The sequence below is a fragment of the Rhopalosiphum maidis genome, chromosome 3 (assembly GCF_003676215.2).
Source record: "Rhopalosiphum maidis isolate BTI-1 chromosome 3, ASM367621v3, whole genome shotgun sequence".
Lineage (NCBI taxonomy): Eukaryota > Metazoa > Arthropoda > Insecta > Hemiptera > Aphididae > Rhopalosiphum > Rhopalosiphum maidis.
In genome coordinates this window covers 960861-984261 of record NC_040879.1, presented here as the reverse complement: position 1 = coordinate 984261, position 23401 = coordinate 960861, and the positions used below count along the sequence as shown (strand labels likewise).

The window sequence follows — 23401 nt, the reverse complement described above, 5'->3', positions numbered from 1 at the left end:
TAACAATTACATAACATCAATGATTTATTGCAATTTCTTTGTACAGATTATTGATTGTAAGTTCATTTTGTCATTACAAATTAAATTTTACAAATCTAAACAAATATGTATTAAACACCATTGTCATGTAACGTTTCTTCTTAACAATTATATAAGCTACTTAAATGTTTTAATGTTACTATTTATTCAATTAGTGATTTTCTGTGTTTCTTCATGTATTGATAATTGTTCTACTGATAAGATTTACATTTATGTTTTTTTTGGAACGTTAAATATAAAAAGTATAAAAACTATTTAATGTATTAAGCATGCTTTAGACATTTTATTGTTGTAATGGAATCAGCGTTTTGTATATTTAATCAAAATATCATATTACACTGGTTAACAGTAATTTAAAATTTATTTACTTATGAATTCCATCTTTAATATTTAACATAAGGCGAACCATACAGTTTTACCTGTACATTACTCCATGTCATATCAAAGTTATATTTATCTTATAATTTTTTATCAGTTTATATTTCAAAACAGTTTGTAGTTTTATACAAGTGTTATGGGTTTCAATTGAATATTTCTTGAATCTTTTGGCTCAAAGAATATATTTTAGTTTTAATATTTCCAACTCTGAATTATTACGATTTGTTCTAGGTTATAGATTTGTATATATTTTTCATAAGGTATTTAATAGTGACATTTAAACTTCCATCCTTTATACTCAATAAATTGACAATTTCTTTCTAGATACCAGTACCGCGGATTGTCAATGTAAGCTGGGCATGGATCTTGCATTTGTAATACCTGTGAAACTACTAATATTCTATCTACGTTGAAGATGAACGATAACAATTACATAAACATCAATGATTTATTGCAATTTCTTTTGTACAGATTATTGATTGTAAGTTCATTTGTCATTACAAATTAAATTTTACAAATCTAAACAAATATGTATTAAACACCATTGTCATGTAACGTTTCTTCTTAACAATTATATAAGCTACTTAAATGTTTTAATGTTACTATTTATTCAATTAGTGATTTTTTGTGCTTCTTCATGTATTGATAAATTGTTCTAATGGCAGGATTTACATTTATGTTTTTTTGGAACGTTAAATGTAAAAGTATAAAAACTATTTAATGTATTAAGCATGCTTTAGACATTTTATTGTTGTAATGGAATCAGCGTTTTGTATAATTAATCAAAATATCATATTACACTGGTTAACAGTGATTTAAAATTTATTTACTTATGAATTCCATCTTTAATATTTAACATAAGGCGAACCATACAGTTTTACCTGTACATTACTCCATGTCATATCAAAGTTACATTTATCTTATCATTCTTTATCAGTTTATATTTCATAACAGTTTGTAGTTTTATACAAGTGTTATGGGTTTCAATTGAATATTTTCTTGAATCTTTTGGCTCAAAGAATATATTTTAGTTTTAATATTTCCAACTCTGAATTATTACGATTTGTTCTAGGTTATAGATTTGTATATATTTTTCATAAGGTATTTAATAGTGACATTTAAACTTCCATCCTTTATACTCAATTAATTTACAATTTCTTTCTAGATACCAGTACCGCGGATTGTCAATGTAAGCTGGGCATGGATCTTGCATTTGTAATACCTGTGAAACTACTAATATTCTATCTACATTGAAGATGAACGATAACAATTACATAAACATCAATGATTTATTGCAATTTCTTTTGTAAAGATTATTGATTGTAAGTTCATTTTGTCATTACAAATTAAATTTTACAAATCTAAAAAAATATGTATAAAACACCATTGTCATATAACGTTTCTTCCTAACAATTATATAAGCCACTTAAATGTTTTATGTTACTATTTATTCAAATAGTGATTTTCTGTGCTTCTTCATGTATTGATAAATTGTTCTAATGGTAGGATTTACATTTAAGTTTTTTTGGAACGTTAAATGTAAAAAGTATAAAAACTATTTAATGTTTTAAGCATGCTTTAGACATTTTATTGTTGTAATGGAATCAGAGTTTTGTATAATTTATCAAAATATCATATTACACTTGTTAACAGTGATTTAAAATTTATTTACTTATGAATTCCATCTTTAATATTTAACATACGGCGAACCATACAGTTTTACATGTACATTACTCCATTTAATATCAAAATTAAATTTATCTTATCATTTTTTATCAGTTTATATTTCATAACAGTTTGTAGTTTTATACAAGTGTTATGGGTTTCAAATGAATATTTTCTTAAATCTTTTGGTTCAAAGAATATAATTTGGTTTTAATGTTTCCAACTGTGAATTATTAGGATTTGTTCTAGGTAATAGATTTGTATATATTTTTCATATGGTATTTAATAGTGACATTTAAACTTCCATCCTTTATACTCAATTAATTGACAATTTTTTTCTAGATACCAGTACCGCGGATTGTCTGGGCATGGATCTTGCATTTGTAATACCTGTGAAACTACTAATATTCTATCTACGTTGAAGATGAACGATAACAATTACATAAACATCAATGATTTATTGCAATTTCTTTTGTAAAGATTATTGATTGTAAGTTCATTTTGTCATTACAAATTAAATTTTACAAATCTAAACAAATCTCTATAAAACACCATTGTCATATAACGTTTCTTCCTAACAATTATATAAGCCACTTAAATGTTTTAATGTTACTATTTATTCAAATAGTGATTTTCTGTGCTTCTTCATGTATTGATAAATTGTTCTAATGGTAGGATTTACATTTAAGTTTTTTGGAACGTTAAATGTAAAAAGTATAAAAACTATTTAATGTTTTAAGCATGCTTTAGACATTTTATTGTTGTAATGGAATCAGAGTTTTGTATAATTTATCAAAATATCATATTACACTTGTTAACAGTGATTTAAAATTTATTTACTTATGAATTCCATCTTTAATATTTAACATAAGGCGAACCATACAGTTTTACATGTACATTACTCCATGTCATATCAAAATTAAATTTAGCTTATCATTTTTTATCAGTTTATATTTCATAACAGCTTGTAGTTTTATACAAGTGTTATGGGTTTCAATTGAATATTTTCTTGAATCTTTTGGCTCAAAGAATATATTTTAGTTTTAATATTTCCAACTCTGAATTATTACGATTTGTTCTAGGTTATAGATTTGTATATATTTTTCATAAGGTATTTAATAGTGACATTTAAACTTCCATCCTTTATACTCAATTAATTGACAATTTCTTTCTAGATACCAGTACCGCGGATTGTCAATGTAAGCTGGGCATGGATCTTGCATTTGTAATACCTGTGAAACTACTAATATTCTATCTACATTGAAGATGAACGATAACAATTACATAAACATCAATGATTTATTGCAATTTCTTTTGTAAAGATTATTGATTGTAAGTTCATTATGTCATTACAAATTAAATTTTACAAATCTAAACAAATCTGTATAAAACACCATTGTCATGTAACGTTTCTTCTTAACAATTATATAAGCCTCTTAAATCTTTTAATGTTACTATTTATTCAATTAGTGATTTTCTGTGCTTCTTCATGTATTGATAAATTGTTCTAATGGTAGGATTTACATTTATGTTTTTTTGGAACATTAAATGTAAAAAATATAAAAACTATTTAATGTATTAGGCATGCTTTAGACATTTTATTGTTGTAATGGAATCAGCGTTTTGTATAATTAATCAAAATATCATATTACACTGGTTAACAGTGATTTAAAATTTATTTACTTATGAATTCCATCTTTAATATTTAACATAAGGCGAACCATACAGTTTTACCTGTACATTACTCCATGTCATATCAAAGTTACATTTATCTTATCATTTTTTATCAGTTTATATTTCATAACAGTTTGTAGTTTTATACAAGTGTTATGGGTTTCAAATGAATATTTTCTTAAATCTTTTGGTTCAAAGAATATAATTTGGTTTTAATGTTTCCAACTGTGAATTATTAGGATTTGTTCTAGGTAATAGATTTGTATATATTTTTCATATGGTATTTAATAGTGACATTTAAACTTCCATCCTTTATACTCAATTAATTGACAATTTTTTTCTAGATACCAGTACCGCGGATTGTCTGGGCATGGATCTTGCATTTGTAATACCTGTGAAACTACTAATATTCTATCTACGTTGAAGATGAACGATAACAATTACATAAACATCAATGATTTATTGCAATTTCTTTTGTACAGATTATTGATTGTAAGTTCATTTGTCATTACAATTTAAATTTTACAAATCTAAACAAATATGTATAAAACACCATTGTCATGTAACGTTTCTTCCTAACAATTATATAAGCCACTTAAATGTTTTATGTTACTATTTATTCAAATAGTGATTTTCTGTGCTTCTTCATGTATTGATAAATTGTTCTAATGGTAGGATTTACATTTAAGTTTTTTTGGAACGTTAAATGTAAAAAGTATAAAAACTATTTAATGTTTTAAGCATGCTTTAGACATTTTATTGTTGTAATGGAATCAGAGTTTTGTATAATTTATCAAAATATCATATTACACTTGTTAACAGTGATTTAAAATTTATTTACTTATGAATTCCATCTTTAATATTTAATATAAGGCGAACCATACAGTTTTACATGTACATTACTCCATGTCATATCAAAATTAAATTTATCTTATCATTTTTTATCAGTTTATATTTCATGACAGCTTGTAGTTTTATACAAGTGTTATGGGTTTCAATTGAATATTTTCTTGAATCTTTTGGCTCAAAGAATATATTTTAGTTTTAATATTTCCAACTCTGAATTATTACGATTTGTTCTAGGTTATAGATTTGTATATATTTTTCATAAGGTATTTAATAGTGACATTTAAACTTCCATCCTTTATACTCAATTAATTGACAATTTCTTTCTAGATACCAGTACCGCGGATTGTCAATGTAAGCTGGGCATGGATCTTGCATTTGTAATACCTGTGAAACTACTAATATTCTATCTACATTGAAGATGAACGATAACAATTACATAAACATCAATGATTTATTGCAATTTCTTTTGTAAAGATTATTGATTGTAAGTTCATTATGTCATTACAAATTAAATTTTACAAATCTAAACAAATCTGTATAAAACACCATTGTCATGTAACGTTTCTTCTTAACAATTATATAAGCCTCTTAAATCTTTTAATGTTACTATTTATTCAATTAGTGATTTTCTGTGCTTCTTCATGTATTGATAAATTGTTCTAATGGTAGGATTTACATTTATGTTTTTTTGGAACATTAAATGTAAAAAATATAAAAAATATTTAATGTATTAGGCATGCTTTAGACATTTTATTGTTGTAATGGAATCAGCGTTTTGTATAATTAATCAAAATATCATATTACACTGGTTAACAGTGATTTAAAATTTATTTACTTATGAATTCCATCTTTAATATTTAACATAAGGCGAACCATACAGTTTTACCTGTACATTACTCCATGTCATATCAAAGTTACATTTATCTTATCATTTTTTATCAGTTTATATTTCATAACAGTTTGTAGTTTTATACAAGTGTTATGGGTTTCAAATGAATATTTTCTTAAATCTTTTGGTTCAAAGAATATAATTTGGTTTTAATGTTTCCAACTGTGAATTATTAGGATTTGTTCTAGGTAATAGATTTGTATATATTTTTCATATGGTATTTAATAGTGACATTTAAACTTCCATCCTTTATACTCAATTAATTGACAATTTTTTTCTAGATACCAGTACCGCGGATTGTCTGGGCATGGATCTTGCATTTGTAATACCTGTGAAACTACTAATATTCTATCTACGTTGAAGATGAACGATAACAATTACATAAACATCAATGATTTATTGCAATTTCTTTTGTACAGATTATTGATTGTAAGTTCATTTTGTCATTACAATTTAAATTTTACAAATCTAAACAAATATGTATAAAACACCATTGTCATGTAACGTTTCTTCTTAACAATTATATAAGCCTCTTAAATCTTTTAATGTTACTATTTATTCAATTAGTGATTTTCTGTGCTTCTTCATGTATTGATAAATTGTTCTAATGGTAGGATTTACATTTATGTTTTTTTGGAACATTAAATGTAAAAAATATAAAAACTATTTAATGTATTAAGCATGCTTTAGACATTTTATTGTTGTAATGGAATCAGCGTTTTGTATAATTAATCAAAATATCATATTACACTGGTTAACAGTGATTTAAAATTTATTTACTTATGAATTCCATCTTTAATATTTAACATAAGGCGAACCATACAGTTTTACCTGTACATTACTCCATGTCATATCAAAGTTACATTTATCTTATCATTTTTTATCAGTTTATATTTCATAACGATTTTGTTCTAGGTTATAGATTTGTATATATTTTTCATAAGGTATTTAATAGTGACATTTAAACTTCCATCCTTTATACTCAATTAATTGACAATTTCTTTCTAGATACCAGTACCGCGGATTGTCAATGTAAGCTGGGCATGGATCTTGCATTTGTAATACCTGTGAAACTATTAATATTCTATCTACATTGAAGATGAACGATAACAATTACATAAACATCAATGATTTATTGCAATTTCTTTTGTAAAGATTATTGATTGTAAGTTCATTTTGTCATTACAAATTAAATTTTACAAATCTAAACAAATATGTATAAAACACCATTGTCATGTAACGTTTCTTCATAACAATAATATAAGCTACTTAAATCTTTTAATTTTACTATTTATTCAATCAGTGATTTTATGTGCTTCTTCATGTATTGATAAATTGTTCTAATGGTAGGATTTACATTTATGTTTTTTTGGAACGTTAAATGTAAAAAATATAAAAACTATTTAATGTATTAAGCATGCTTAAGACATTTTATTGTTGCAATGGAATCAGCGTTTTGTATAATTAATCAAAATATCATATTACATTGGTTAACAGTGATTTAAAATTTATTTACTTATGAATTCCATCTTTAATATTTAACATAAGGCGAACCATACAGTTTTACATGTACATTACTCCATGTCATATCAAAATTAAATTTATCTTATCATTTTTTATCAGTTTATATTTCATAACAGCTTGTAGTTTTATATAAGTGTTATGGGTTTCAATTGAATATTTTCTTGAATCTTTTGGCTCAAAGAATATATTTTAGTTTTAATATTTCCAACTCTGAATTATTACGATTTGTTCTAGGTTATAGATTTGTATATATTTTTCATAAGGTATTTAATAGTGACATTTAAACTTCCATCCTTTATACTCAATTAATTGACAATTTCTTTCTAGATACCACTACCGCGGATTGTCAATGTAAGCTGGGCATGGATCTTGCATTTGTAATACCTGTGAAACTACTAATATTCTATCTACATTGAAGATGAACGATAACAATTACATAAACATCAATGATTTATTGCAATTTCTTTTGTAAAGATTATTGATTGTAAGTTCATTATGTCATTACAAATTAAATTTTACAAATCTAAACAAATCTGTATAAAACACCATTGTCATGTAACGTTTCTTCTTAACAATTATATAAGTTACTTAAATCTTTTAATGTTACTATTTATTCAATTAGTGATTTTCTGTGCTTCTTCATGTATTGAGAAATTGTTCTAATGGTAGGATTTACATTTATGTTTTTTTGGAACATTATATGTAAAAAATATAAAAACTATTTAATGTATTAAGCATGCTTTAGACATTTTATTGTTGTAATGGAATCAGCGTTTTGTATAATTAATCAAAATATCATATTACACTGGTTAACAGTGATTTAAAATTTATTTACTTATGAATTCCATCTTTAATATTTAACATAAGGCGAACCATACAGTTTTACCTGTACATTACTCCATGTCATATCAAAGTTACATTTATCTTATCATTTTTTATCAGTTTATATTTCATAACGATTTTGTTCTAGGTTATAGATTTGTATATATTTTTCATAAGGTATTTAATAGTGACATTTAAACTTCCATCCTTTATACTCAATTAATTGACAATTTCTTTCTAGATACCAGTACCGCGGATTGTCAATGTAAGCTGGGCATGGATCTTGCATTTGTAATACCTGTGAAACTACTAATATTCTATCTACATTGAAGATGAACGATAACAATTACATAAACATCAATGATTTATTGCAATTTCTTTTGTAAAGATTATTGATTGTAAGTTCATTATGTCATTACAAATTAAATTTTACAAATCTAAACAAATCTGTATAAAACACCATTGTCATGTAACGTTTCTTCTTAACAATTATATAAGCCTCTTAAATCTTTTAATGTTACTATTTATTCAATTAGTGATTTTCTGTGCTTCTTCATGTATTGATAAATTGTTCTAATGGTAGGATTTACATTTATGTTTTTTTGGAACATTAAATGTAAAAAATATAAAAACTATTTAATGTATTAAGCATGCTTTAGACATTTTATTGTTGTAATGGAATCAGCGTTTTGTATAATTAATCAAAATATCATATTACACTGGTTAACAGTGATTTAAAATTTATTTACTTATGAATTCCATCTTTAATATTTAACATAAGGCGAACCATACAGTTTTACCTGTACATTACTCCATGTCATATCAAAGTTACATTTATCTTATCATTTTTTATCAGTTTATATTTCATAACGATTTTGTTCTAGGTTATAGATTTGTATATATTTTTCATAAGGTATTTAATAGTGACATTTAAACTTCCATCCTTTATACTCAATTAATTGACAATTTCTTTCTAGATACCAGTACCGCGGATTGTCAATGTAAGCTGGGCATGGATCTTGCATTTGTAATACCTGTGAAACAACTAATATTCTATCTACATTGAAGATGAACGATAACAATTACATAAACATCAATGATTTATTGCAATTTCTTTTGTAAAGATTATTGATTGTAAGTTCATTATGTCATTACAAATTAAATTTTACAAATCTAAACAAATCTGTATAAAACACCATTGTCATGTAACGTTTCTTCTTAACAATTATATAAGCCTCTTAAATCTTTTAATGTTACTATTTATTCAATTAGTGATTTTCTGTGCTTCTTCATGTATTGATAAATTGTTCTAATGGTAGGATTTACATTTATGTTTTTTTGGAACATTAAATGTAAAAAATATAAAAACTATTTAATGTATTAAGCATGCTTTAGACATTTTATTGTTGTAATGGAATCAGCGTTTTGTATAATTAATCAAAATATCATATTACACTGGTTAACAGTGATTTAAAATTTATTTACTTATGAATTCCATCTTTAATATTTAACATAAGGCGAACCATACAGTTTTACCTGTACATTACTCCATGTCATATCAAAGTTACATTTATCTTATCATTTTTTATCAGTTTATATTTCATAACGATTTTGTTCTAGGTTATAGATTTGTATATATTTTTCATAAGGTATTTAATAGTGACATTTAAACTTCCATCCTTTATACTCAATTAATTGACAATTTCTTTCTAGATACCAGTACCGCGGATTGTCAATGTAAGCTGGGCATGGATCTTGCATTTGTAATACCTGTGAAACTATTAATATTCTATCTACATTGAAGATGAACGATAACAATTACATAAACATCAATGATTTATTGCAATTTCTTTTGTAAAGATTATTGATTGTAAGTTCATTTTGTCATTACAAATTAAATTTTACAAATCTAAACAAATATGTATAAAACACCATTGTCATGTAACGTTTCTTCATAACAATAATATAAGCTACTTAAATCTTTTAATTTTACTATTTATTCAATCAGTGATTTTATGTGCTTCTTCATGTATTGATAAATTGTTCTAATGGTAGGATTTACATTTATGTTTTTTGGAACGTTAAATGTAAAAAATATAAAAACTATTTAATGTATTAAGCATGCTTAAGACATTTTATTGTTGCAATGGAATCAGCGTTTTGTATAATTAATCAAAATATCATATTACATTGGTTAACAGTGATTTAAAATTTATTTACTTATGAATTCCATCTTTAATATTTAACATAAGGCGAACCATACAGTTTTACATGTACATTACTCCATGTCATATCAAAATTAAATTTATCTTATCATTTTTTATCAGTTTATATTTCATAACAGCTTGTAGTTTTATATAAGTGTTATGGGTTTCAATTGAATATTTTCTTGAATCTTTTGGCTCAAAGAATATATTTTAGTTTTAATATTTCCAACTCTGAATTATTACGATTTGTTCTAGGTTATAGATTTGTATATATTTTTCATAAAGTATTTAATAGTGACATTTAAACTTCCATCCTTTATACTCAATTAATTGACAATTTCTTTCTAGATACCACTACCGCGGATTGTCAATGTAAGCTGGGCATGGATCTTGCATTTGTAATACCTGTGAAACTACTAATATTCTATCTACATTGAAGATGAACGATAACAATTACATAAACATCAATGATTTATTGCAATTTCTTTTGTAAAGATTATTGATTGTAAGTTCATTATGTCATTACAAATTAAATTTTACAAATCTAAACAAATCTGTATAAAACACCATTGTCATGTAACGTTTCTTCTTAACAATTATATAAGTTACTTAAATCTTTTAATGTTACTATTTATTCAATTAGTGATTTTCTGTGCTTCTTCATGTATTGAGAAATTGTTCTAATGGTAGGATTTACATTTATGTTTTTTTGGAACATTATATGTAAAAAATATAAAAACTATTTAATGTATTAAGCATGCTTTAGACATTTTATTGTTGTAATGGAATCAGCGTTTTGTATAATTAATCAAAATATCATATTACACTGGTTAACAGTGATTTAAAATTTATTTACTTATGAATTCCATCTTTAATATTTAACATAAGGCGAACCATACAGTTTTACCTGTACATTACTCCATGTCATATCAAAGTTACATTTATCTTATCATTTTTTATCAGTTTATATTTCATAACGATTTTGTTCTAGGTTATAGATTTGTATATATTTTTCATAAGGTATTTAATAGTGACATTTAAACTTCCATCCTTTATACTCAATTAATTGACAATTTCTTTCTAGATACCAGTACCGCGGATTGTCAATGTAAGCTGGGCATGGATCTTGCATTTGTAATACCTGTGAAACTACTAATATTCTATCTACATTGAAGATGAACGATAACAATTACATAAACATCAATGATTTATTGCAATTTCTTTTGTAAAGATTATTGATTGTAAGTTCATTATGTCATTACAAATTAAATTTTACAAATCTAAACAAATCTGTATAAAACACCATTGTCATGTAACGTTTCTTCTTAACAATTATATAAGCCTCTTAAATCTTTTAATGTTACTATTTATTCAATTAGTGATTTTCTGTGCTTCTTCATGTATTGATAAATTGTTCTAATGGTAGGATTTACATTTATGTTTTTTTGGAACATTAAATGTAAAAAATATAAAAACTATTTAATGTATTAAGCATGCTTTAGACATTTTATTGTTGTAATGGAATCAGCGTTTTGTATAATTAATCAAAATATCATATTACACTGGTTAACAGTGATTTAAAATTTATTTACTTATGAATTCCATCTTTAATATTTAACATAAGGCGAACCATACAGTTTTACCTGTACATTACTCCATGTCATATCAAAGTTACATTTATCTTATCATTTTTTATCAGTTTATATTTCATAACGATTTTGTTCTAGGTTATAGATTTGTATATATTTTTCATAAGGTATTTAATAGTGACATTTAAACTTCCATCCTTTATACTCAATTAATTGACAATTTCTTTCTAGATACCAGTACCGCGGATTGTCAATGTAAGCTGGGCATGGATCTTGCATTTGTAATACCTGTGAAACAACTAATATTCTATCTACATTGAAGATGAACGATAACAATTACATAAACATCAATGATTTATTGCAATTTCTTTTGTAAAGATTATTGATTGTAAGTTCATTATGTCATTACAAATTAAATTTTACAAATCTAAACAAATCTGTATAAAACACCATTGTCATGTAACGTTTCTTCTTAACAATTATATAAGCCTCTTAAATCTTTTAATGTTACTATTTATTCAATTAGTGATTTTCTGTGCTTCTTCATGTATTGATAAATTGTTCTAATGGTAGGATTTACATTTATGTTTTTTTGGAACATTAAATGTAAAAAATATAAAAACTATTTAATGTATTAAGCATGCTTTAGACATTTTATTGTTGTAATGGAATCAGCGTTTTGTATAATTAATCAAAATATCATATTACACTGGTTAACAGTGATTTAAAATTTATTTACTTATGAATTCCATCTTTAATATTTAACATAAGGCGAACCATACAGTTTTACCTGTACATTACTCCATGTCATATCAAAGTTACATTTATCTTATCATTTTTTATCAGTTTATATTTCATAACGATTTTGTTCTAGGTTATAGATTTGTATATATTTTTCATAAGGTATTTAATAGTGACATTTAAACTTCCATCCTTTATACTCAATTAATTGACAATTTCTTTCTAGATACCAGTACCGCGGATTGTCAATGTAAGCTGGGCATGGATCTTGCATTTGTAATACCTGTGAAACTATTAATATTCTATCTACATTGAAGATGAACGATAACAATTACATAAACATCAATGATTTATTGCAATTTCTTTTGTAAAGATTATTGATTGTAAGTTCATTTTGTCATTACAAATTAAATTTTACAAATCTAAACAAATATGTATAAAACACCATTATCATGTAACGTTTCTTCATAACAATAATATAAGCTACTTAAATCTTTTAATGTTACTATTTATTCAATCAGTGATTTTATGTGCTTCTTCATGTATTGATAAATTGTTCTAATGGTAGGATTTACATTTATGTTTTTTTGGAACGTTAAATGTAAAAAATATAAAAACTATTTAATGTATTAAGCATGCTTAAGACATTTTATTGTTGCAATGGAATCAGCGTTTTGTATAATTAATCAAAATATCATATTACATTGGTTAACAGTGATTTAAAATTTATTTACTTATGAATTCCATCTTTAATATTTAACATAAGGCGAACCATACAGTTTTACATGTACATTACTCCATGTCATATCAAAATTAAATTTATCTTATCATTTTTTATCAGTTTATATTTCATAACAGCTTGTAGTTTTATATAAGTGTTATGGGTTTCAATTGAATATTTTCTTGAATCTTTTGGCTCAAAGAATATATTTTAGTTTTAATATTTCCAACTCTGAATTATTACGATTTGTTCTAGGTTATAGATTTGTATATATTTTTCATAAGGTATTTAATAGTGACATTTAAACTTCCATCCTTTATACTCAATTAATTGACAATTTCTTTCTAGATACCACTACCGCGGATTGTCAATGTAAGCTGGGCATGGATCTTGCATTTGTAATACCTGTGAAACTACTAATATTCTATCTACATTGAAGATGAACGATAACAATTACATAAACATCAATGATTTATTGCAATTTCTTTTGTAAAGATTATTGATTGTAAGTTCATTATGTCATTACAAATTAAATTTTACAAATCTAAACAAATCTGTATAAAACACCATTGTCATGTAACGTTTCTTCTTAACAATTATATAAGCCTCTTAAATCTTTTAATGTTACTATTTATTCAATTAGTGATTTTCTGTGCTTCTTCATGTATTGATAAATTGTTCTAATGGCAGGATTTACATTTATGTTTTTTTGGAACGTTAAATGTAAAAAGTATAAAAACTATTTAATGTATTAAGCATGCTTTAGACATTTTATTGTTGTAATGGAATCAGCGTTTTGTATAATTAATCAAAATATCATATTACACTGGTTAACAGTGATTTAAAATTTATTTACTTATGAATTCCATCTTTAATATTTAACATAAGGCGAACCATACAGTTTTACCTGTACATTACTCCATGTCATATCAAAGTTACATTTATCTTATCATTTTTTATCAGTTTATATTTCATAACAGTTTGTAGTTTTATACAAGTGTTATGGGTTTCAATTGAATATTTTCTTGAATCTTTTGGCTCAAAGAATATATTTTAGTTTTAATATTTCCAACTCTGAATTATTACGATTTGTTCTAGGTTATAGATTTGTATATATTTTTCATAAGGTATTTAATAGTGACATTTAAAGTTCCATCCTTTATACTCAATTAATTGACAATTTCTTTCTAGATACCAGTACCGCGGATTGTCAATGTAAGCTGGGCATGGATCTTGCATTTGTAATACTTGTGAAACTACTAATATTCTATCTACATTGAAGATGAACGATAACAATTACATAAACATCAATGATTTATTGCAATTTCTTTTGTAAAGATTATTGATTGTAAGTTCATTTTGTCATTACAAATTAAATTTTACAAATCTAAACAAATATGTATAAAACACCATTGTCATGTAACGTTTCTTCTTAACAATTATATAAGTTACTTAAATCTTTTAATGTTACTATTTATTCAATTAGTGATTTTCTGTGCTTCTTCATGTATTGAGAAATTGTTCTAATGGTAGGATTTACATTTATGTTTTTTTGGAACATTATATGTAAAAAATATAAAAACTATTTAATGTATTAAGCATGCTTTAGACATTTTATTGTTGTAATGGAATCAGCGTTTTGTATAATTAATCAAAATATCATATTACACTGGTTAACAGTGATTTAAAATTTATTTACTTATGAATTCCATCTTTAATATTTAACATAAGGCGAACCATACAGTTTTACCTGTACATTACTCCATGTCATATCAAAGTTACATTTATCTTATCATTTTTTATCAGTTTATATTTCATAACGATTTTGTTCTAGGTTATAGATTTGTATATATTTTTCATAAGGTATTTAATAGTGACATTTAAACTTCCATCCTTTATACTCAATTAATTGACAATTTCTTTCTAGATACCAGTACCGCGGATTGTCAATGTAAGCTGGGCATGGATCTTGCATTTGTAATACCTGTGAAACTATTAATATTCTATCTACATTGAAGATGAACGATAACAATTACATAAACATCAATGATTTATTGCAATTTCTTTTGTAAAGATTATTGATTGTAAGTTCATTTTGTCATTACAAATTAAATTTTACAAATCTAAACAAATATGTATAAAACACCATTGTCATGTAACGTTTCTTCATAACAATAATATAAGCTACTTAAATCTTTTAATGTTACTATTTATTCAATCAGTGATTTTATGTGCTTCTTCATGTATTGATAAATTGTTCTAATGGTAGGATTTACATTTATGTTTTTTTGGAACGTTAAATGTAAAAAATATAAAAACTATTTAATGTATTAAGCATGCTTAAGACATTTTATTGTTGCAATGGAATCAGCGTTTTGTATAATTAATCAAAATATCATATTACATTGGTTAACAGTGATTTAAAATTTATTTACTTATGAATTCCATCTTTAATATTTAACATAAGGCGAACCATACAGTTTTACATGTACATTACTCCATGTCATATCAAAATTAAATTTATCTTATCATTTTTTATCAGTTTATATTTCATAACAGCTTGTAGTTTTATATAAGTGTTATGGGTTTCAATTGAATATTTTCTTGAATCTTTTGGCTCAAAGAATATATTTTAGTTTTAATATTTCCAACTCTGAATTATTACGATTTGTTCTAGGTTATAGATTTGTATATATTTTTCATAAGGTATTTAATAGTGACATTTAAACTTCCATCCTTTATATTCAATTAATTGACAATTTCTTTCTAGATACCACTACCGCGGATTGTCAATGTAAGCTGGGCATGGATCTTGCATTTGTAATACCTGTGAAACTACTAATATTCTATCTACATTGAAGATGAACGATAACAATTACATAAACATCAATGATTTATTGCAATTTCTTTTGTAAAGATTATTGATTGTAAGTTCATTATGTCATTACAAATTAAATTTTACAAATCTAAACAAATCTGTATAAAACACCATTGTCATGTAACGTTTCTTCTTAACAATTATATAAGCCTCTTAAATCTTTTAATGTTACTATTTATTCAATTAGTGATTTTCTGTGCTTCTTCATGTATTGATAAATTGTTCTAATGGCAGGATTTACATTTATGTTTTTTTGGAACGTTAAATGTAAAAAGTATAAAAACTATTTAATGTATTAAGCATGCTTTAGACATTTTATTGTTGTAATGGAATCAGCGTTTTGTATAATTAATCAAAATATCATATTACACTGGTTAACAGTGATTTAAAATTTATTTACTTATGAATTCCATCTTTAATATTTAACATAAGGCGAACCATACAGTTTTACCTGTACATTACTCCATGTCATATCAAAGTTACATTTATCTTATCATTTTTTATCAGTTTATATTTCATAACAGTTTGTAGTTTTATACAAGTGTTATGGGTTTCAATTGAATATTTTCTTGAATCTTTTGGCTCAAAGAATATATTTTAGTTTTAATATTTCCAACTCTGAATTATTACGATTTGTTCTAGGTTATAGATTTGTATATATTTTTCATAAGGTATTTAATAGTGACATTTAAAGTTCCATCCTTTATACTCAATTAATTGACAATTTCTTTCTAGATACCAGTACCGCGGATTGTCAATGTAAGCTGGGCATGGATCTTGCATTTGTAATACTTGTGAAACTACTAATATTCTATCTACATTGAAGATGAACGATAACAATTACATAAACATCAATGATTTATTGCAATTTCTTTTGTAAAGATTATTGATTGTAAGTTCATTTTGTCATTACAAATTAAATTTTACAAATCTAAACAAATATGTATAAAACACCATTGTCATGTAACGTTTCTTCTTAACAATTATATAAGTTACTTAAATCTTTTAATGTTACTATTTATTCAATTAGTGATTTTCTGTGCTTCTTCATGTATTGAGAAATTGTTCTAATGGTAGGATTTACATTTATGTTTTTTTGGAACATTATATGTAAAAAATATAAAAACTATTTAATGTATTAAGCATGCTTTAGACATTTTATTGTTGTAATGGAATCAGCGTTTTGTATAATTAATCAAAATATCATATTACACTGGTTAACAGTGATTTAAAATTTATTTACTTATGTATTCCATCTTTAATATTTAACATAAGGCGAACCATACAGTTTTACCTGTACATTACTCCATGTCATATCAAAGTTACATTTATCTTATCATTTTTTATCAGTTTATATTTCATAACAGTTTGTAGTTTTATACAAGTGTTATGGGTTTCAATTGAATATTTTCTTGAATCTTTTGGCTCAAAGAATATATTTTAGTTTTAATATTTCCAACTCTGAATTATTACGATTTGTTCTAGGTTATAGATTTGTATATATTTTTCATAAGGTATTTAATAGTGACATTTAAACTTCCATCCTTTATACTCAATTAATTGACAATTTCTTTCTAGATACCACTACCGCGGATTGTCAATGTAAGCTGGGCATGGATCTTGCATTTGTAATATCAGTGAAACTAATTCTTGATTAGTTATCTTATAATATTAATATTGATAGGAAGGTATACTTTATTATATATATAATATGTATGTATTTATATATAATTTAATATGATATAATAACATAAAATTGTTAGCCAAAATAAGTCCAATTCATACATATTACCTATTACCTAATACCTATTTATAGTACAAAAATAATTAAACAAACCTATTTTATGTACATGTAGATTAAATCCATTAGACTCAAATCAGAATCTATACGATATATATGTATATTTAAAGAATATGTGATTTATGTTTTGCACCAATATCATATTATAATGTTTGAACGTGCAATGTATGTATAGTAGGTTATGTAAAAAAATAAATATTACGAAACGGTATTGTATTCAAATTAATAATATATTGTTTATACTTCCCACACAGCTTTAGTTAATCATAAAGATTACATAAATATTAAATATGAATTGCATTTAAAATATTTTGAAGACAATTAAAAATTGAATAAACCTTAAAATGTAACATTAAATAAACATAATAAAATAATATTTTATACTTATTTTTTATTCATTAAAGAAAATATATTTTATTTTCAACGGATATGTTACATAAAATGCATTTTAAAATGTAACATTAAATGAATATATTACAGTAATATTTACTTAACGTTTAAAACCAATATTTTACTCAATATTTATAATTAATATTTTGTTTTTATTTTCTATTCATTGAATAAAATATATTTTATTTTAAATGTAAATTGTACCTTTAGACAAATCAAAATGTAACACTAAATGAATATACCTACCATCAAAATTTATTTATATGTATTTATGCTTTATTATCTTAAAATTTTTTTTTTTGTTTTCTTAACGCGTTATTAATTTTAGAATTACTAGTTAAATCTGGTAATTATAAGACACTTGTTGATTCACGCTCTATCCTATTAGAAATAAAATCACAATATGTATATATAAAAAAATACATTATAAACTTTGTTTTTTAATACTTTTAAAAAACTATGGTATGCTTAATATAAATATGCTTATATTTTATTATTTTGATATTTAAAATAATATACTAAAGACTATGTTGTTACACAGTTACATCGTTAAAACTGGACAACAAGAAATCACAGTTTTTATAAATAAAAAACATTAAAAGTTGCATTTAGTTTTTATTTTAGTTCTTTTTGTCTAACAAATAGTAAATTTACATTCTGCAGAATTAATTTTGTGTTATTAATAATTGTATTATTATCAATACTACAATCTGAATAATATAAACATGAAATGTTATGATCAATAGCTGTAGTTAGTTTTATTTAAAGAAATTTTATTACAACATTTTATTTACATAATTTATTTATTATGTTTAAAACTGAATACATTTGTATGAGATATGTCACTGTTTAAAATTAGAATATTTTTGATTCTAATTTTCTATTTATTGGTTTTCCTATATCTAATTTACTTAAAAGTTCCAAAATATTCTTTTTACTCTCTTGTATCCTTTAATATTCCTCAATAGAGTGCAAAGTACTATACTAATTACATTCAAATTTAATAAATTTGTTTGGGATTAATATTATAAATTCTTGTATATTTGTATATTATAGAACACAATTAATCGTTTAATTTTTCTCAAATTTATTATTATACATTGTTTAATAATCAAACTTTTTATAAAGTATCTTATTGTATTATTGGGCTCAGCCTGTACAATTTAAATAAATAAGGATGAAAAAATTGTTTTATGCATTGAATATGTATTAACATTTCATAGTATATACAAAATGAAAAGTATTGATCAAAACGTACAATTTTAAAATATTCAAATGTAATCATTGCTGTCATTAGACACACAGCAACTAGGACATTTAAAAACATTTTACATTTATTTTAACGTTAAATAAAATAAACACACTAAAATTAAATTTTTAATACTATTAATGATAAAATTAACAACTAAGTAAATAGTTTAATTTTCACATGATTTTCAAAACTATCGTTCAGACAAATTAATTGCGAATTTACTGCATTTGTATGTTCTATACTGCTTTCATGACTAGATACCAATTCTTCAGCATATTTCCCACCATGAAAACTTGATTTCGAAAATGAAGAATTTAATTTACTATCAAAAAGAAATAATTCAAATGGAAAACAAATAACTATTTAAACTGATTTAGGAAATATTAACCATTACCTGGTCATTATATTACCATAAAACATTTTTCGATCGAATAATATAATTGTAGAAAAGCTGCAGCCCAAAGATAATATTTTTTCGGGGATCCTGGGCTATAGGCCGCTTAGCCCTACCCTTCCGGCTCTGTATAGACGAATAGTTAAGTACAACACAATATTATATAATTATATCATGTACGTAAATATGTTTTATTACAGTATAAATGTTGTTTTTTAAGTACTAAGCTTGTAAACTTTCAATATAATAACTTTTTGCAAACAGTAGAAAATTCAAAAACTCGGAGGAAGCTTTTAATAAAATCAATAAATTAAAAACTAACGAATAAATAGGATAAAATTACTCCAATAACATTTTTATCGAAATAAAAAAAAGATTGGTCGTGAAGTAAAAATAATTGTGTACTCAAATTCTAATGACTTGGAACGCTGAAATTGACGAGTCTTTATCAAGTATAGAATTAAAGTAAAAACGATAAAATAGTGAGTACAATTATTATTTGTGTTTAAAAATTGCATCAACACTCGTTGCTATCTATTATAGAACCTCTGGATGATATTATAATATCCCCCATGAAATAATCCATGCATTTTACCATTTCTTCCAAGACAGGGTGAGACAAAACCCTGCTTATCGCTTTCGGGCTTCAGGGTAGTATCATACAGTTATAGCGTGACTAGGTGTTTATTGAATCGTGATAAGTTCTCAATAGTATTGCAGTCTGCAGGCTTGAGTGTTTAATAATTTTTTATTTAATACCTCATGTTTTGTGTACTCGTTTCGTTGGAATAAATTCAAATTATTTTTATATCAGTATCGTTTACATTATAAAAATATTATTTATTATTCAATTTTTTATAATGGAAGCGTTAAAAAATCATCACCAACTTTTTGATTTATTGCCGAATGAAGTAATTGTAAACACATTTACCTTTATAGACGCAGACACGCTTTTCGATTGCAGACTTGTGTGTAAACGATGGAAGGAACTAATAGATGAATATGCATTTCAAGAAAAAGCTGCTCGAGAAAACGAGTTTATGAATGATGGCCGAGGGTACTACAGTTTCTCACAAATCAATTCAAATGACATTAGAAAACTGGATTTACCGTGGTACGTTTTTTATGTGATAATCAAATATGATCCATTCAACAGAAACTTGGTGAAAAACCACTGTGGGCAGGGTAAGTAGTAAATAAATTGTATACCAGGTTTATACCTGTTTCTTATAAGAATTTATAATAGTTTATACAATCTCATGATGATTATTTTATCAAATATAGGCGGATTAAACCATTGGGGAAATATTACTAATACGTTATGGTCTATGCCTGGTGATTTTGATATGTTTAACTTTGTTGACATGTCGTGTATTCAACAAATACCACAGGATAATCGTTATGTTTTATCCGATCCAGATTTTGATGGATATACAAGTTGTTTTGTTATTGATTTTCAGTATTTACGGACAATAGATCAACAAATTATATTTAAAGATTATGGTTTAAATGAAATCGTGATGAAAACTCTTCGACCTAAAATTTCATTTAGTGCATGGTACTGATACTCACATTTAAAATATTTTCTTTATATCACATAAAATTTATGTTTTGCAGGTATTATAGAGATAATAGTCAACATATCAGTTATACGTTACGCGCAACTGTTCACAGTAGAACAAATGAAATCATAGGTCTATGTGATAATGTCGATACTGGTCTACAAAGGGAATTTGGATGGAATAAAGTTTGTATAATATCACCTAAACTAATATCTTAAAAGACTCTAATAAAACTATCATTAAATATTATTTTTTAGGTTTCAAATTCGTTTGAAATTCAAGGAGATGAAACTTCCTTAATTCTACACCATTCCATAATGGACTCAAGGTTTTCATGTTCGATGACCAATTTTAAAATGTCGTGCTCTGTAGTTAAAATTCCGCTACCAATAAAATATAAAAATGTTAATTCTTACATGTATATCTAAATATATTCTAATGTTTTACATTTTAAGTTACTTAAAAAATTCCTAGAACTAAAGTATTGTTGATTTATTATTAGTTTTAAACATATCATACATTACATTGTATATATATATATATTATTTTAAATAATTGTTACTTATTGTATATTATATATTTATTTTTACATAATACTTTATATTTATCCAAATTAATTAGTAAAATCATTGACTTCTGTTGTTATAAATTTATCTTATAATATTAATATTGATAGGAAGGTATACTTTATTATATATATAATATGTATGTATTAATATATAATTTAATATGATATAATAACATAAAATTGTTAGCCAAAATAAGTCCAATTCATACATATTACCTATTACCTAATACCTATTTATAGTACAAAAATAATTAAACAAACCTATTTTATGTACATGTAGATTAAATCCATTCGACTCAAATCAGAATCTATACGATACATATGTATATTTAAAGAATATGTGATTTATGTTTTGCACCAATATCATATCATAATGTTTGAACGTGCAATGTATGTGTAGTAGGTTATGTAAAAAAATAAATATTACGAAACGGTATTGTATTCAAATTAATAATATATTGTTTATACTTCCCACACAGCATTAGTTAATCATAAAGATTACATAAATATTAAATATGAATTGCATTTAAAATATTTTGTAGACAATTAAAAATTGAATAAACCTTAAAATGTAACATTAAATAAACATAATAAAATAATATCTTATACTTATTTTTTATTCATTAAAGAAAATATATTTTATTTTCAACGGATATGTTACATAAAATGCATTTTAAAATGTAACATTAAATGAATATATTACAGTAATATTTACTTAACGTTTAAAACCAATATTTTACTCAATATTTATAATTAATATTTTGTTTTTATTTTCTATTCATTGAATAAAATATATTTTATTTTAAATGTAAATTGTACCTTTAGACAAATCAAAATGTAACACTAAATGAATATACCTACCATCAAAATTTATTTATATGTATTTATGCTTTATTATCTTAAAATTTTTTTTTTTGTTTTCTTAACGCGTTATTAATTTTAGAATTACTAGTTAAATCTGGTAATTATAAGACACTTGTTGATTCACGCTCTATCCTATTAGAAATAAAATCACAATATGTATATATAAAAAAATACATTATAAACTTTGTTTTTTAATACTTTTAAAAAACTATGGTATGCTTAATATAAATATGCTTATATTTTATTATTTTGATATTTAAAATAATATACTAAAGACTATGTTGTTACACAGTTACATCGTTAAAACTGGACAACAAGAAATCACAGTTTTTATAAATAAAAAACATTAAAAGTTGCATTTAGTTTTTATTTTAGTTCTTTTTGTCTAACAAATAGTAAATTTACATTCTGCAGAATTAATTTTGTGTTATTAATAATTGTATTATTATCAATACTACAATCTGAATAATATAAACATGAAATGTTATGATCAATAGCTGTAGTTAGTTTTATTTAAAGAAATTTTATTACAACATTTTATTTACATAATTTATTTATTATGTTTAAAACTGAATACATTTGTATGAGATATGT

The 23401-nt window shown here is 24.2% G+C and overlaps 1 protein-coding gene across 5 annotated transcripts; it reads left to right on the top strand.

Annotated features, from left to right (window-relative positions):
• The first annotated feature begins 571 nt into the window (after positions 1-571).
• LOC113559913 (F-box only protein 6-like) lies at positions 572-21840 on the top strand. 5 transcript variants are annotated; one of them, XR_003406072.2, is made up of 23 exons: positions 572-677; positions 742-898; positions 1583-1739; positions 2425-2572; positions 3258-3414; positions 4101-4248; positions 4933-5089; positions 5776-5923; positions 6503-6659; positions 7346-7502; positions 8082-8238; positions 8818-8974; positions 9554-9710; positions 10396-10552; positions 11132-11288; positions 11868-12024; positions 12604-12760; positions 13447-13603; positions 14290-14446; positions 15026-15182; positions 15869-16025; positions 16712-16868; positions 17555-17926. XR_003406072.2 is itself a non-coding variant. In XM_026965692.2 (10 exons), the coding sequence occupies exons 7-10, from the start codon at positions 20854-20856 to the stop codon at positions 21801-21803; spliced, it is 720 nt and encodes a 239-aa protein (XP_026821493.1). In that variant the 5' UTR covers positions 14044-14225; positions 14290-14446; positions 15026-15182; positions 15869-16025; positions 16712-16868; positions 17555-17664; positions 20753-20853; the 3' UTR covers positions 21804-21840. The 5 variants fall into 5 exon arrangements, 3 of the variants coding, with proteins under 3 accessions (XP_026821493.1, XP_026821494.1, XP_026821492.1); XR_003406073.2 differs by lacking the exon at positions 16712-16868; XM_026965692.2 differs by lacking the exons at positions 572-677; positions 742-898; positions 1583-1739; ... (13 more) ...; positions 12604-12760; positions 13447-13603 and adding exons at positions 14044-14225; positions 20753-20998; positions 21098-21371; positions 21431-21560; positions 21633-21840 and having other exon boundaries at positions 17555-17664.
• The last annotated feature ends 1561 nt before the right edge of the window (positions 21841-23401 follow it).